Genomic DNA, 15,912 nt, shown 5'->3' on the forward strand with positions numbered 1-15,912 from the left:
TACAGGCTTAAGTAACACAAGTCCCTTGTGCTAGAGGACTATAAACTTTCGCAGTGCCTTTGGCTAATCGATTACGGATCGTGCAGTCCTTGTTTTGCCACTGACGGTTTACCGCGTGGACTTGTTTGTTCGGAAAGCTTGATTTGTGTTTTGCCGATGCCAGTGAGCATCCCTTGAGACTTGTAAGACTTGATATATGAATACGGTTCATCTCTTGTTTTGATAAAGTTTTGATGTGTTTTGCTCTGGAAAGATCTCGGCTAATATTCGTATGGTTTTGGCATGTTTTGTTTTGAAGGACTTCGGCTATATTCATGCAAAACCTTTATTACTAGTACCATTCACTGAGTATCCAAGCTCACCCTCTCTATATATATATGTAGGTGATGAGCAGGACGTCGGCGACGCCTAGAATGTGTTTTGAAAGCTTGTTTTGGATCCATGATTTTGTCGGCTTTGTTTTGTATTCACGTCGGCGATGTCATTTTTATGTCGGCAATTCTAGAAAATTATCTTCTTGGCTTGTATTCACTGTATTTTGTATATGTCGGCTCGAGAAGCCTTTTGATCAAGATGTAATACGTATTTTGTTTTGTTGTATTCAAGTTGTAAAGATGTATGCCATTTCATTGGACTTATGCACTGCTCTTATGGAACACTTGTATTTTGATTTATTGCTTCCGCATTTGTGGGCCCCGTTTATTATACTCTGATTGTGTTAAACTTTTGATAGTTGGCCTTCGGTAATCTCGGATTATTGGCCATCACGGCACCAAACTACTAGGGGCGGTTTGGGGTCGTGACATAACACTTGTTGAAATTTTCTGAAAAATTTACAAGTTGAAGTTAGGCCGAGGTAATATTGCATGAAGTATATACGTACTTGCCGAGATGACTAGGTTGCCAAACTTGGGAAATATAGAAGACAAAAGTCTTGATAACTGAGAGTGAAATGGCAAGTTTAAAACAACACTCGTGAAAGTATTTTTACAATATTTTCAAGTGTTAAGCCAAGGCCGAGATAAACAATTAGAAGTTATGTCTGAGGTATTTTACTCTGAGGAGATTATACAGTTAAAGGTGTAAATTGAAGACATGCCAAATTATTCTAAGTATGAAAGTGGTAAACATACATAAGAGAAAAGAAGACATTCAAACACTTAGAAGAAATGAGGAAACTTGCTTTCAGAGAAAGATTACTTGTTCAGATTACAAAAGTGGCACATCGGCCAAATATAAAACTAAAACATTGTTCAGGCAAAACAAAATACAAACAAAGAAAGAGAAAGAATACAGGGAAAATATGAAATATCCTAAGTGCTAGGATTGGCTTGATCGGTTGGTGGTGTTGCACTATTGTCGGTTGCTATCTCGGCGTCTATCTCCAGCAAAGTCTGATTTAGACTCTTCTCGGCGCACTGGATCTCAACCTCAGAACTAGTTGGATTGGGAGAGACGCCCTTGGAAACCAAGTCATCCTCCTTATCCTGAATTAAGTCTTTTTTCTCGTTGACGGTAGGAGACTTGGGATCAGTGGTAACCTCTCATTCCCCATCATCGGCTTCACTATCGTCGGCATCATCTTCAGCTTCATCGCCAGAGTCCTTGGGCTCTGGTGGGAAAAGTACTTGAAGTTGACTGATATCTCGAAAATCAAAGTCCATGGAAACAGCCAACTTGTTGAGGGCTATTGTCCAACCGAGGTAGTAACCTCGGTGACAAGCCAAGTTGACTTGTTGTTTGTATTGATCATGGATGGCGGCCTGTCCCTTTTCGAAGGCTTTTTCGTCAGCCGCTTTTACCTCGGCCTCCTTAGTGGTAAGGGCCTCCTGAAGCTTGGCCTCCATGTCAGCTGCCTTGGCCTTGGCAGCTTCAAGGTCGGCTCTTGCTGCCTCGGCTTCGTCATTGGCTGTTTTGGCCTTTTCCTCGGCCAGACATTGAACAGATTTGGCTCCTTGGCCTGGTCCATTAGAGCGCGATTACTGGCCTCGGCCTTGTTAAGTGAAGAGAGGAATTTGGCTGCTTCTTTGGTCTTTTTCGCTAACTCCTTCCTCATCATCTCAGTTTTTACAACATACGAATGGACATGCTAAATAGCCTGCAAAAAGTAAAACAGATTAGTAAGATTTTTTCTAAGTGTAGAAAGAACTATGAAGAGATGAGTATAAGAGGATTACCAAAACCGAGTGTTGCATCATGAGAGCAAAATTCTCATACTCATGCAACTCGGCCATGCAGTTCATGTTTTCAAGCAGAAGAACTGTCGTGGATAGGGCCGCGCTGACCTCTTACTGTCATCGGCAGTAAGAGGTCTGTCGTCAAGCATGATCTCGGGCGCCCAGGTCATGCTTTGGGAGTAGCTGCTGCCTTCTTGGTAGTCGAACCTCGACTTTTTGGCCGATGGGGCATCGGATGCTGGGGCCTTGGCTGGACGTTTTTCAGCGAGAGGGGCACTCTTCTCGGCCTCGGCTAGTTTCGAGATAGGCATAGTGTCCCTAGAATCGATCTGAGTCACTGTGGCCTTTGCTTTGGCCTTCTTCATTCGTTTTGGCTTTGGATTTGGTTGGGAATGAGAGGATGAGGATTGAACTGTCACCACCTCGGGGATATTAACGAGCAGGTCTTCAATAAATGCTGGTTTGTGCCCCATCTCTTCAGCAGTGGCGGCTACAGTTACTTTGGTGCCAAGGCAGATAGCTTTAAGTGCAATATGTGGGTTTATTGGGTCGTAGGCCGATGACTCAGAAAGTCGGCATTTTCGGCTGTGGGTTCTATCGACAAGGGCAGAAATTGGAACTCGGCGTCAGCGTTGGTGTTGGGCAAGAGGAATCAATTGTGGAGCAGATGTTGATGGTTGCTTCGCTGGATCGAAGGTTGAGGCTTGGTCAGTCCGTGGTGATGCAGTGTCAGGGGGAGTTGTTGCTGAAGGTGGAGATTTGTTTTTCTTGGGGACATTGGGCAAGGCGAATTTGTACGTTGGAATGTAGTTGAGCAGCAGAGGGGCTTTGCGCTGATCAACTGGCAAGCCCAGCAGTTTCTTAAAGTCCTTGCTGGGGTAGAAGGTTTTGCGGAAGTCTTTTGGTGGCTGAGGAAGAGCTGCAAGTACAAAAATCAGACATTAGAACATATAAAGGAATATAGTAATAAAGACTTAAAAACATGTAAAATAACACTTGGTTCTTACCATTACCCTCTTTAAACACTATTCGGCTCGAAGGATAGAGGTGGAGGTCGTCATCAGGTGAGAACTCCCAATTGTTCGAGACGATGAAATAATCATCTCCAGCACCTTTGTTGGAGTCTGGGAGGTCGGCTATGAGTTTGTACTCAGTGGATCTCGGCTTGAGGTAATAGATGTAGCCTTTTTCAAATTTCAGGCCACACATAGTATAACAGTATTGGATGTTGGCTAGTATAATCCTAACGTTTTCTCGGCTAGCTAGGGCAATTATACCGTCAATGACTCTATAAGAGTTAATAGCCAGCTGCATTGGGTTAAGTTTGTAATAATGAAGGACTTGTCAAAAAAGGATGTTGAAGGGAAACCTAAGTCCACACTCTATGAAGGCCACAATGGGGAAAGGCATAGAGTCCCTATCAGGCATGATGGATTTGGTGTGGGTTTGAAGACCTCGGCTAAATCCTAGAGAGCATTGGAGTAAAGGTTTCTGAGAATCTAAGGGGATTTTGGTTCGGTTTTCCTAAAGAACAGAGTTCTAGATCAAATCCCAAACCTAAATCTACGCAGATACAGGAATCAAAGGCAATAATCTGGAAATAAAGCAAGAAAAACAGAAAAGAACAATGGTTCAGACTCAAGAAAGCAAAAAGAAATTCAAGAACATTGAATAAAGTGTGTGCAGACGTGCAAAAGCCAAGGAGAGTGGCGAATTACAAAAGCAAATGTATGAGCAGTATGTGCGTGTATATGTAGACCCAAATACAGGTTTGACAAACATGAAATTGCAAGCAAACATGCTCAACACGCGAATGATAAAGTTTAAAACATAAGCAAAGATTGAAGAACGCGAATGGATTCACAATGGCAACACACAAATGCAACAGAGTTTGAAATAAATCAAGAATTGAAAAGAGGGAAAATAGTGACTTACCAAGAAGAATGATGCTGAATGAATATCGCCAGAGTCAGATGATGTGAGTGGTCTCAAATGGACGGTGAAAAATTCGCCGAAGGAGGTGGTCGATGCAAGTTGTAGAAAGCTTTGAAAGAGCGAAATGTAGGTTTTTTGCACAGAAAGAAAATTTTGGAGGGAGTGGAGAGATGCAAAGGGAAGAGACGGAGAGAGAAGGATATTTAGTTAAAACATGAAAAGGGCGGCAAATTATAATAATGTGCCTTGGACGACGTGTTTGTCAAGTGGTGTACGCAGATATAACGCGACCTGATGGCGCGTGTCGAGTACGATTCAATGAGAAAAGGACGCGTGGATAAAACGGTTAGGAAAACCGTGCGTGATAGCTCATGCGCAGATAGAACTCTTGGAGTTCTTGGTTTAATGTGGGCGAGAACCTCGGCTAGAGGGACGATCTCGGTTAAGGAAGTTAAAAAATTTGGTCCTTGGTTCTTGGTCATTAATAAAGTAGACTGTAGAGTCTTAGTTATGAGAAGCCGATGTGTGGTGATTTCAATCATGAATGATGGAGTAAGTCCTAGCTGATGTGTTATACGAACAACAATATAGGTTACATCACCTCAGGATGCCGAGGTAATAAAACCTAGGGGGTAGTTGTAGGGACATATTTTTGTGAATGACAACATGTAGCCAAGACAACACTGAAGTGCTAGCCGAGGTGCCACGTGTCTTGGTCATGGCACCGAGGTTATCTCGGCTAGGCCGAGGTTATCTACTGAGATACCGGAATCCAAGATAAACGGATAAAGGATAAAAGTCCTAGAGTGGGGGAGGACCTCAATCTGGATAAAGATAAAACTCTTGGGGAGTGTATCTCTATCTGGCTGAGAGTCCAAGATGAGCATTGAGCCGGAGTCCATTGAAACTAGACTTCTATAGGGATTAGGTAAGTGCTGGCTATAAAAGTAAGGCACTCTCGTGGGTCTGAGGTACGCTTTTTGTATTATGGCTAATGAGTTAAGTACTGCTTACTATTTTTGAGAGATAATTGAATAATGACTTGATCGTTGGAGTACCCCTGAGTGGATGAACCACCGCCAGAGTCTTATCTTTCTGTGACAGGTTGTTTGGGCAAAATCTATTTTGCCGATACTCTCTAGCTGAGTACTTGTTTGGCAGTGTGGTCAGAAATCAGCACACACACAAAATAATCCTAAACAAGAATGAATGCAAAGGAAGTAGAGGTTAGGTGAGAGTGTAAAGGTAGGGGTAGATGAATGAGAATGCGAAAGTGTGAGTTATTAGGGAAGGGTAACGACATGATAGGGCAAATATGGTATTTGGCATTGTTTGGGGCAAAAATGGTATTTGACACCACGCAAACTCAAGTAATTCTATTTCCACACATTAATTTCACTCAGTTCACAAATTTAATAAAAATTTTCATTAATACAATTTTGTCCTAAAATAAAAATACCATAATACCCTCATCTTCTTCTACCCAAACCCTATTTCTAAAACGCCACAACCATCCTCTATCGCCAGCACCACCTCTCTTATCCACCATCCCCTCCCGTTGCCTCTTTTTTTATCCTCTTGCGATCACTTTCTGCCATGAATCATACACTTCCCCAAGTCTCTCACCACGAATTACTCAATGTTGACTGTGAAGGTTTAAAATGGAGGGAAATGAGTTAGAAGTGGCGATGGTGGTGGTGATTGAAGATTGAAAGTGGCGTCAACGACTATAGATGATGAGTGGATGAATGAAAAAAAAAGGATTCTGTTTATAAGTATAGTGTTAGAATATGTCTTCACAAAAAAAAAAAAAAAAAAAAATTCTTATTTCAATATGGTTCGATCTTTTTAGGGGCAAAAAAAATTAAAAATTAAAAATTTAAAAATATTTTTTTAATATTTATTTTTATCAAATTAATTTATATTTTTCCCATAAAAAATTTATTCAAAAATTGAAACCAAATATAATCTAAGGGTTTTAAGATTAAAAATAAGAGTAATATAAAAATATAAATATATATATACTTGAGAATTTATATATTTATAAGGTATGTATAAAAAAAAATATTCATTAAGGGGTTGTTTAGGATGTCCTAAATAAGTGTACTTTTTGACTTTTTAGACTAAAAAGTTGAAGAAAAAAATATGGTTATTTGAGTTAACTTTTTGACTTTTTATAAAAAAATGTGTATTAAAAAATTGTATAAATTAGTGTGTAGGGAAAAATTATAATTGGGAGTTGTGTAACCGTAATTTTTGACTTTTGATAAATAGTGATAACTTTTTACAAAAATATTTAAGACCTTTTTTTTTTCCACCCCTTTGACCCCCTCCCTCTCTCTCTCATTGGTTGATAATTTTTTTTTTTTTTTTTTTTGTTTCACTTGCCACATGTGTGTGGGGGTGGTGGGGTGGTGATTGGAGAGAATCTCCATCAATTCTCAACTTTTTAACTTTTTGAATAATTTTTTATTTTTTTAACATCTTGTCAAACTTGGCTAAGGATGTGTGTGGATAGAAATTAATGTGAAAATAGAATTACCCCGCAAACTCTCACGCACTATTCTCTTAGTGCGAATTACACGTACTGTCACAGAAGACACAACAGCGAAGAGAGGACTCCGTTTCTCGACGAGGCGAGGCGAGGCGAGGCGAGGCGAAGCCGTATAGGTCGATATACAGACTCTCTCTCTCTCTCTCTCTGCCTCTTTGTATGTGTTCGTTGACAAAATCGAGTCTATAGAATACCTATGATTATATATTGTCTGGTGATTATATTTTGTATAATGAGAATATTTTAAATATGTCATTAGAATAATATCACATAATTCATCAAATACATAAATGTATATTATGCTGTATCTAATTTTTCTCATACTAATGAGAAAAATAATTAAGGGAAGTAAAAAATTATAGTACATATAGCGAAAGGTGTATATTTTATGTCCTTTTGTAACTAAGATTTAGGGTTGGCTTCTGACCTGGTGGTGGCCAATACTATATATAAGAAGAGGGAGGAGCATTTGATAACCTTTAAAAGTGGGTCAGTTAAGAGCCAGATAGATTACTTCTTAGTGAGAAAAGTAGACCGCCTAAAATACAATGATTGTAAGGTGATTCTTGGAGAGAACCTGACCTCTCAACATAGGATTTTGGTAATAGATTTATGTTTTAGAGAGTAATACCAAGCTAGAAAGGATGGTGGGTGTTGTAGGACAAGATGGTGGGACCTAAAAAGGAATAAATTAGAAATATTTAAGAATGGATAAGAAAGGTACTTGAGATTTGGAAGATGATGCTAACACTATGTGGAACTGGATGGCCGATTGTATGAGGAGAATCTCAAGGGAAGTGCTTGGAGAGTCGAAAGGAACGAGACTCAGCTCTAGGGAAACTTGATGGTGGAGGGAAGATGTTCAAGCGGTAGTTAAGGCAAAAAAAGAGTGCTTTAAAAAGTGGCAAAATGATAGAACTGAGGAAAACCTTAAGAGCTATAAATTGGCTAATAAGGAGGTGAAAAAAGTAGTGAGAGAGGCTAAGTTGAAAGCTTTTGATGACTATATACTAGACTAGATAGTAAGGAGGGAGAGAAGAGGGTATACAAACTTGCTAAGATACAGGAGAGGAAAACAAGAGATTTTAATCAAGTTAAGTGCATCAAGAGTGAGGATTCTAAGGTATTGGTGAGAGATGAAGAGATTAAGGAAAGATGAAGGAACTATTTTGAGAAATTATTAAATGAGGAACATGGAGGTACGGCAATAGGGGAAAAAATAGCTAGTAATACGATAAATCAAGACTATAAGCTCTATCGCAGGATTAGAAATTTTGAAGTAGAGATTGCACTTAAGAAGATGAAATCGAATAACGCTTTAGGACCAGATGATATCTCTATTGAAGCTTGGAAGTGTTTGGAAAAAAAGGGGTTGCTTGGTTGACTAGATTGTTTAGCAAAATTTTGTTGACTAGGAACATGCCAAATGAGTGGAGGAAGAGTATTTTAGTGTCAATCTATAAAAATAAAGGAGATGTACAGAATTGCAACAACTATAGAGGAATCAAACTAATGTGTCATATAATGAAAGTGTGGCATGGGGTGATAGAACGCCAATTGCGAGATATAACAGAGGTGTTAGAGAATCAATTTAGGTTTATGCCTGGTAGGTCAACAATGGAAGCAATCTATTTTTTGAGGAGAGTAATAGAAAAGTATAGAGAAAAGAAAAGAGACATTCATATGGTATTTATCGACCTTGAGAAAACATATGATAGAGTGCCCCGGGACATAATATGGCGGGTGTTAGAGAAGAAAGGGGTGACAAAAGGTTATATTGATGTGATCAGGGACATGTATGAAGGGGTGGTGACCACTATTAGATCGCCTGCTGGGAAGACAAATGAATTTCCTATCACTGTAGAGCTACACCAAAGATTTACCTTAAATCCTTATCCTTTTGCTTTAGTTATGGATGAGTTGACGAGAAATATCCAGCATGACATGCCATGGTGTATGCTTTTTGCAGACGATATAATGCTAGTGGATGAGACTAGAGAAAGAGTTAATACAAAGTTGGAGATTTGGAGAAAAGTTCTTGAATCTAAAGGATTCCAAATAAACAGAACTAAGACAGAGTATATGGAATGTAAATTTAGTAACAGTAACAATGAAAGCAGATGAGAAGTGAAGATTGAGAATCAAGAACTGCCTAAGAGTGAGCATTTTCGTTATTTAGGATCGATTATCATAATAGCAGAGGAGATTGATGCGGATGTGGTCCATAAGATTAAGGCGAGATGGTGCAAGTGGAGAAGTGTGTCTGGGGTACTGTGCAATAAACGAATACCCACTAGACTTAAATGTAAGTTCTATAGAACGGCTATTAGACTAGCGATGTTTTATGGGACGGAGTGTTGGGCAACCAAGAAACAATATGTAGATAAGATGAGTATGGCTGGGATGAGAATGCTAAGGTGGATGTGTGGCAAGACTAGACAAGACAGAATTAGGAATGAGTGTATTCGGGAATGGGTAGGAGTAGCACCGATAGAAGATAAGCTGAGAGAGAATCGATTGAGATGGTGTGGTCATATTCAACGGAGATCAACAGAGGCAGTAGTGAAGAGATGCGATACTGTAAAGGTAGATGGAAGTGTTAGGGGACGGGGTAGGCCTACATTAACGTTGGTTAGTGTTGCAAATAAAGATATGGATTTACTTAATTTGACTAACGAAATGACCTTTAATAGGGCCGTGTGGAGAAGAAGGATTTATGTAGCCGACCCAATTTGATGGGACTTAAGGCTTGGCTTGGTTTGGTTTGGCTTGGTTTTATCTTTGTAATATAACCAAAATAGTTTGTCGGCTCGAGGAGGAAAAGAGGAAAAAGTTAATTACTTTTATGAAAAAAAAAAAAATCAAGTGTTATGTGTATTTAAATATAATATATAGGTAAATATATAAAAAAATTTGGGGGGCCAAGTGCAATTAAACAATACCAACTTTGTCTATCTTATACATATATTCATAGGCCCCTGCATACCAGATGGGTGTGTTTCAAAATCTACAACTTTCAGATATGTAATTAGAAGAAGTGATACTATAAACCCATACTTAATTACTCAGAAATTATCTAGAATTATCATCTTGTCGTTCAAATTTATTCTACGCATGAACCTTACACTATACAAATTTGATTTCTATCACACAATCACCCATCCAGAATTGGGTGGGTAAGTCTGGGATCTCAAACTTTTCCAATTACAATTCAGTGTAATTGAAGAAGAAGGAATGGAAGGATAAAGAAAAGTAATGACTTCAAGACACAAAAGTAATGAATTTATTAGGTTGTTATGGATTGGGTTTGGAATTACTTCTATGACAGTAGACTCACCAAATTAGGGATTTTAGTTGGCTAAGGCAATTTGGGCAACTTGTGCTACCCTGAATTTAATTTGTTGAGTTGACACCAGACTTGGATAGATAACATCGGTTGATGCTCAGGCTTAGGCACCTCTCAACACAACTTGGCCTGAGCCTAGACAACCCCTCCCCGGTTGCACCCCTATCTGTGACGTTTGGCGCATTGTGATGGTGGTGAGTCGCAGAGGGTGGAGATTGCAATGGTGGTGGTTGCAAGGATGAGGGGTGGTAGGGTAGTGGGGTTAGGGGGCTGCAGGGGACTGCGATGGTGGCTTTGGACGGAGGTCGTGGTGGTGATGGCTGGGGGATGGCAAGCGGAGGTGGAAAGCGGTGGCGGAAGCCGGTGGTGATGATGTGGTGGTTGGTGGTGTGTAGTGAGAAAATAACTAGGGTGTGTTTTTAGAAGCACAAGCATATTATTTTGCTTTTCTTTTCAACCTTATTATTTGATCTTCTACTTGGTTTTGATAACGTTCACAGTATAGGCTGCATGGATACAACAAAAACAATAATGTGTACAGATTTAGGTGACTTATTAATTTGGTTTTTCTTATTAGTTACTTCTTTAGATGAATTAGGATCTTGACTTGGGAGAATATGAATGCTAGTTGTAAGTTAAATGATTTTAGGTCGCTTTGGTTTTGGGTGTGAACCAACTTTTGATATTCTTGTTATCTTAACTATTTAAGAGATAGAGAGTGTACTTTAGCCTACTTAGAAATTTAACAAGTGGAAACTTGTATGTCATAAAATGCTTTTAGTTCTTACCAATCTTATTTTCAGGTCCAGCATGAGGAAGAAGGTTGATGAGCGTATCAGGACTTTGATTGAAAATGGAGTAAAGACAAGGCATAGGTCCATGTTTGTCATTATTGGTGATAAATCTCGTGATCAGGTTCAATTCTCATTTTAATGTGATTAATGTCTTTTGTTCATCTACTATATATGTTCACTTTATCAGTTTTCTGTGTATGATAAATACATGCCTGTTCCAGATTGTAAATCTCCACTACATGTTAAGTAAGGCAGACATCAAATCCCGCCCAACTGTCTTATGGTGTTACAAGGAGAAACTTGAACTTAGCAGGTACTTTAAAACAATTTTAATAAATATAAATGAATTTGTGATATTAATTTGTTTGAATCTAGTCTCTCGTTATTGATAAGTTAATTTGTTTAAGTCTATTCACAAGCCAAATGCGTACTTTAAATTATCCATCTAGAGAAGCATTTATAATCTTATATTCTTTTATTCCAGAAAATTTAAACAATCGGAAGCATGGGTTTGATGGAATGTGTTCAAATTTCTAATCCTTGTAGATGAAGGGTGTGGCTATTGACAACAGATTGTTGGGACCAGACCATCATGTTGCCTCCCACATGCCGAACCATGCCTGGCTTGGGCTTGGTTCTGAGTTTGACTGTCTGAATTTTGTACTAATACCTCTGAGATTCACCCACAGATAATCTAAATTCTGCTGTTATTTTATTTGCATACGTTACAAGTTTTTCAGTCAAGCTCTCTATCTTTTGTCAATATGCTCTATTATAATGGATAATTTTGTGGTGGACTTATCATTTTTTGTCATCCCAGCCTACCTCAATCACTACTCTTGCAATGGGCTGAGACTGAGTTAAGACTTTTGTTGTCTGCTGTGGTTCACATTTTGGGTTCACAAATTTCGCTTAAGGCTGTTATAATCTGTATTGTCTGCATACAAATTGAAGATCTTTTGCTTGCCAATTTTTTATGTTTCATATCTTTACACTTACACACATAATTTTACTGGCCTTTATAGCATTAATTTTTGTTCTTTTTATAGTGATGAAGTGGTGTATGTTGTTTAATTTTCTAATTCTTTCTTTTATTATCAGCCACAAGAGAAAACGTACGAAGCAGCTCAAGAAGTTAATGCAAAGAGGTCTTCTTGATCCTGAAAAGGTTGATGCATTTTCACTTTTTCTTGAAAGTAGGGATGTTTCCTATTGCTTCTACGGAGAATCTGATAGAATCCTTGGAAACACATATGGCATGTGCATTTTACAGGTTCAGTCTTTAACCAAGTATTTGTATATGCTAATATAAACTTTACTTAATGTTTGTGATGCTAGAAATTGGTTGACCCGTTTATCTGCTTAAATGGATTTAGGACTTTGAGGCTTTGACACCTAATATTCTTGCAAGAACCATTGAGACAGTGGAAGGTGGTGGTTTGGTGGTGTTGCTTCTTCGTTCACTTTCTTCACTAAGCAGTCTCTGTACCATGGTTATGGTTTGTTACTACTCTCTCTCTCTCTCTCTCACACACACACACACACACATGCACACCTTGAGGGTTTGCATGTTCAATTGGTACTTTAGAAGCATACCTTAAATTTCATGTTTGGTAGTACTTGTCTTTTGGTTGGCCCTTTCCTAGGCCACTTAATGCCATAAAGGAAGATGGTTGAAGATAGCATATAATGCTGATTTCACTTAAAAGCATATGAGGGCTGATGTCATTTTTATATGTTGGAAACCTGACAAAGTTGTTTGTAATGATCCATTTGCCCCCTTTATGTGCATGCGTTCTCCCCTCCTACTTCATAAGTTTGTGTGGGGAATCTTGGGGTATATAAAAAGGAGTAATGAACCCTAATGACATCCCTAGCCCTTTTGAGTGAGTTCCTGAGGTTCTTACTTATGGTATCAAAGCCAATAGTGGTATTTGTGATCACAAGCCAATCATGGGGGGTAGCTCTTTTTTGGGGTTGATCATGAGCCAGTCATGGTACTTGTGATCGATTCTGATTCTAATTGAATTGTGCCCTTCATGATAAGGCAGAGTTATAACATCCTTGACTGCTTTGGTGCGTGCTAAGTCTCACATCGAAAGTTTGCATGGGGGATTCTTTATGGCATTTTGACAATGTTCTCTATCATCAATCCTTTTTCACATATATATATATATATATATATTTAATATGTTTTCATTTGATTCGCAATAAGTTAAAATGAAATCGCTGATACTTGTTCTAGTGATTTTCAACAGAAGCATTTCTCATTTAGTTTTTCATATTAACGTTCATGTATAATCTTTTTGCAATATTATTATTTGCTATTTTCAGGATATTCATGAAAGGTTTCGAACAGAATCACATTCTGAGATAGTTCCTCGTTTCAATGAACGGTTTTTGCTTTCTCTTGCATCATGCACAACATGCCTGGTTGTGGATGATGAGCTTAACATTTTGCCAATCTCTTCTCATGTGATGTCAACGACCGTGTCATCCATCATTGAGGCCAGTTTTTTGTTTTGTTTTGTTGTGTACTGTAGAAGGTTGCTTAATGTTTTACTTGTTTCTTATTTAATTTTTTTTCCTTATTTATTTTGTGCTCTTGAAAAGTATCTTTTGGCAAACTTTAGCTAAAACCTATGCCATCCTTTTTATTTTGCAATATGTCATTACATTGAATTTATTTTATTTCAGTAAATATAAGTGTACAAAATGAACTGAAAACTGTGAAGAGGCAAACCTTAAAGTAATGTTTTGACATTTAATTCTTTTGGTTATTTTCATCTTGTTTGTTATTAATCCTTTTTGTTAAAAATTTATTTACTTGACTTTGCATTCTGTTTGTATTGGAATTGTTTAGAAGACTGAAAAACTGTGAAGAGGCAACCCTTAAATATTTGAGGTTAACTTTTAGTGGTCATCAAAGCTAAGAATTTTTCTTGTATGTTATTAATGATACGTTCCAGGTTTCGAATGGCAGGAATGATATTCAATTTGATAATAGGTATAGGACTTGGCAACAAATTTTTTAGCCGTTTGGGATCTTGTGTTGGCTCCTAGTGGGTATACTAAGTAGCATAATTTCATTTCTTGTTCTATATTTTGAAGATGACTTTAAGAAGATATACTAGTTGGCATCAAATTTTAAATTTTTGAGTAACTGCATAATGGTTACTTCATTTGTTTGCTTTTAGTTTGTATTTAGGTTCTCCTGGTGACATGTTTTTAATTTGATTTCCATTTCTTCTCTACTTTTATTTAATGAAGGGATGTGATTCTCAACCGGGAGCAGAGCAAGAGTTATTGTATTTGAAGGAGCAGCTTCATGATGTTTTCCCTGTTGGTCCATTGGTTGGGATGTGTGCAACATTTGACCAGGTAAATATCACTGTTATTAGTTATCATTTGATCTGAGCAAGTCTACTGGGTTTCATTGCCAAAATCTTTGAAGGGACTAGCCATGCTTAGCTCTGCTTGTTCTTGTCAATTAGGGTAAAGCAGTTTCTACATTTCTTGATGCTGTGTTGGACAAGAGACCCCAGAACACTACTGCACTTACTGCCCCACGTGGGCGAGGTAAATCAGCGGCTCTTGGCTTAGGAATTGCAGGGGCTATTGCCTCAGGGTGCGTTAGACACTATGACACAACTATTTGAGTAGCCTATCTATTTCAGATATCTGTTAGTGGCGGAGCCAAGGATTTAATATAGGGGGTGGCACCTATTAATTACAATCTCAAAATTTTTCTTCCCTAATCAACAAAAATAGCATAATAATAATTTTTGAAGCTAGTATTAAACAAAAAAACTTAAATATTCATTACAAAAAGGTTTTGATTGTAAACTTTTACAATTGACCCCGACAAGTTTTCATCTTTTGAAAGTTTTCCATGATAGTATCATTATCAATGTTATAAAAAAACATCTCTCTATGTAGACAACCAAGCTATAGAAATCTCCAATTTCAACACAAACCAAAATTCTTAAATTTAGCACAAATCACAACAAATCAAAATCTCTAATTTTAACACAAATTATAACAAATCAAAATCCCTAATTTAAATATAAATCACTACAAATCAATATTTTTAATTTTAACACAAATCAAATCCCTAATTTTAGCACAAATAACAAAATAAATAAATAAAATGAAGCACTGTCAGCAAGGTATGAAAACCAAACTCTCCTGTAAATGTTTTAGGAGACTTTGGAAATTGGGTGGGCCCTGCCGCACGTGGTGTGGGGGGCTGCTGTTGCTGTTGCTGTAAGTGTTTAATAGATTACAAAAAAAAAATGAAGTCTCTTACTAGCTCCGCCACTGATTTCTGTTATCATATTCTTCTCTGAAGAGCTTACGGTTTTATGTAGGTACTCAAATATCTTTGTTACTGCTCCTACACCGCAAAATTTGAAGTCTCTGTTTGAGTTCATTTGTAGGGGATTGCATGTGCTGGAATACAAGGTTTGTGGTATCTCCTTGAGTCATTAATGATACTTGTGGCAACGAGCATGTTGTGTCTATTGTAGCGTATTATAGGCTTTTGTGAAATTCATGTTTTCATTTTCTTTTCAATAAATTGATTCATCCATTTCATTATTATTAGATTTTAGACGGTATATGTTATTTACATTTATATCTAATTTATGTGTTCTCAGGATTTTATTTTTTACATGTACAAATTTTTTATGGTTCCTGTGCTAAATGATAATTTTATGAAGAAAAAGGGGTAATGAATTCTGGAAAGAACAAGGACAATTTAAATAATCGATAACTGAGTTAATTGGAATATATCATTGACTAATGAAATATAACATCCTGAACGTTCTTTAGCAGTCCAATTTTGATGCTCTTGATTTTAGGAGTACATGTACCATATTGTTGCTATTTGGAATGTGGATCACTGGTGTGTGATAGTATGAAAATCTACGGCATATTTTGGTTCTAACTATTGAAACAAGTGCAGTGGAGGGGTTTGAAGAAGGGTCCATCATTCCCTTATGAACTTACCAAAAATATTCTTGCACGAGATTGGATAATTGGCCACAATAATGTTTGTCACTCCCAATAAAGGATGAATACACCCTAAAACGTCAAATTTCCCTT

At 37.7% G+C, this 15,912-nt stretch overlaps 1 protein-coding gene across 4 annotated transcripts in view; it reads left to right on the plus strand.

Annotated features, from left to right (window-relative positions):
* The first annotated feature begins 6,648 nt into the window (after positions 1-6,648).
* Positions 6,649-15,912, plus strand: part of LOC145814250 (RNA cytidine acetyltransferase 2-like) — a 28,256-nt gene continuing 18,992 nt past the window's right edge. For 3 of the 4 annotated variants that reach the window (XR_014357596.1, XM_082910859.1, XM_082910861.1), the window contains exons 1-9: positions 6,649-6,782; positions 10,816-10,927; positions 11,028-11,119; positions 11,908-12,079; positions 12,183-12,305; positions 13,141-13,314; positions 14,077-14,187; positions 14,301-14,434; positions 15,177-15,270. Coding sequence is in view for 3 of the 4 variants with exons in the window: in XM_082910859.1 (XP_082766985.1) it covers positions 10,823-10,927; positions 11,028-11,119; positions 11,908-12,079; positions 12,183-12,305; positions 13,141-13,314; positions 14,077-14,187; positions 14,301-14,434; positions 15,177-15,270 (1,005 nt within the window). In the remaining variant the exon portion in view is untranslated. Of the gene's footprint in view, positions 6,824-10,815; positions 10,928-11,027; positions 11,120-11,907; positions 12,080-12,182; positions 12,306-13,140; positions 13,315-14,076; positions 14,188-14,300; positions 14,435-15,176; positions 15,271-15,912 lie in introns of all 4 variants that reach the window. The other variant, XM_082910860.1, reaches the window with a different exon arrangement.

The sequence above is a fragment of the Camellia sinensis genome, unplaced genomic scaffold (genome assembly GCF_055761805.1).
Source record: "Camellia sinensis isolate YWXY unplaced genomic scaffold, ASM5576180v1 Unanchor1, whole genome shotgun sequence".
NCBI classification, from domain to species: domain Eukaryota; kingdom Viridiplantae; phylum Streptophyta; class Magnoliopsida; order Ericales; family Theaceae; genus Camellia; species Camellia sinensis.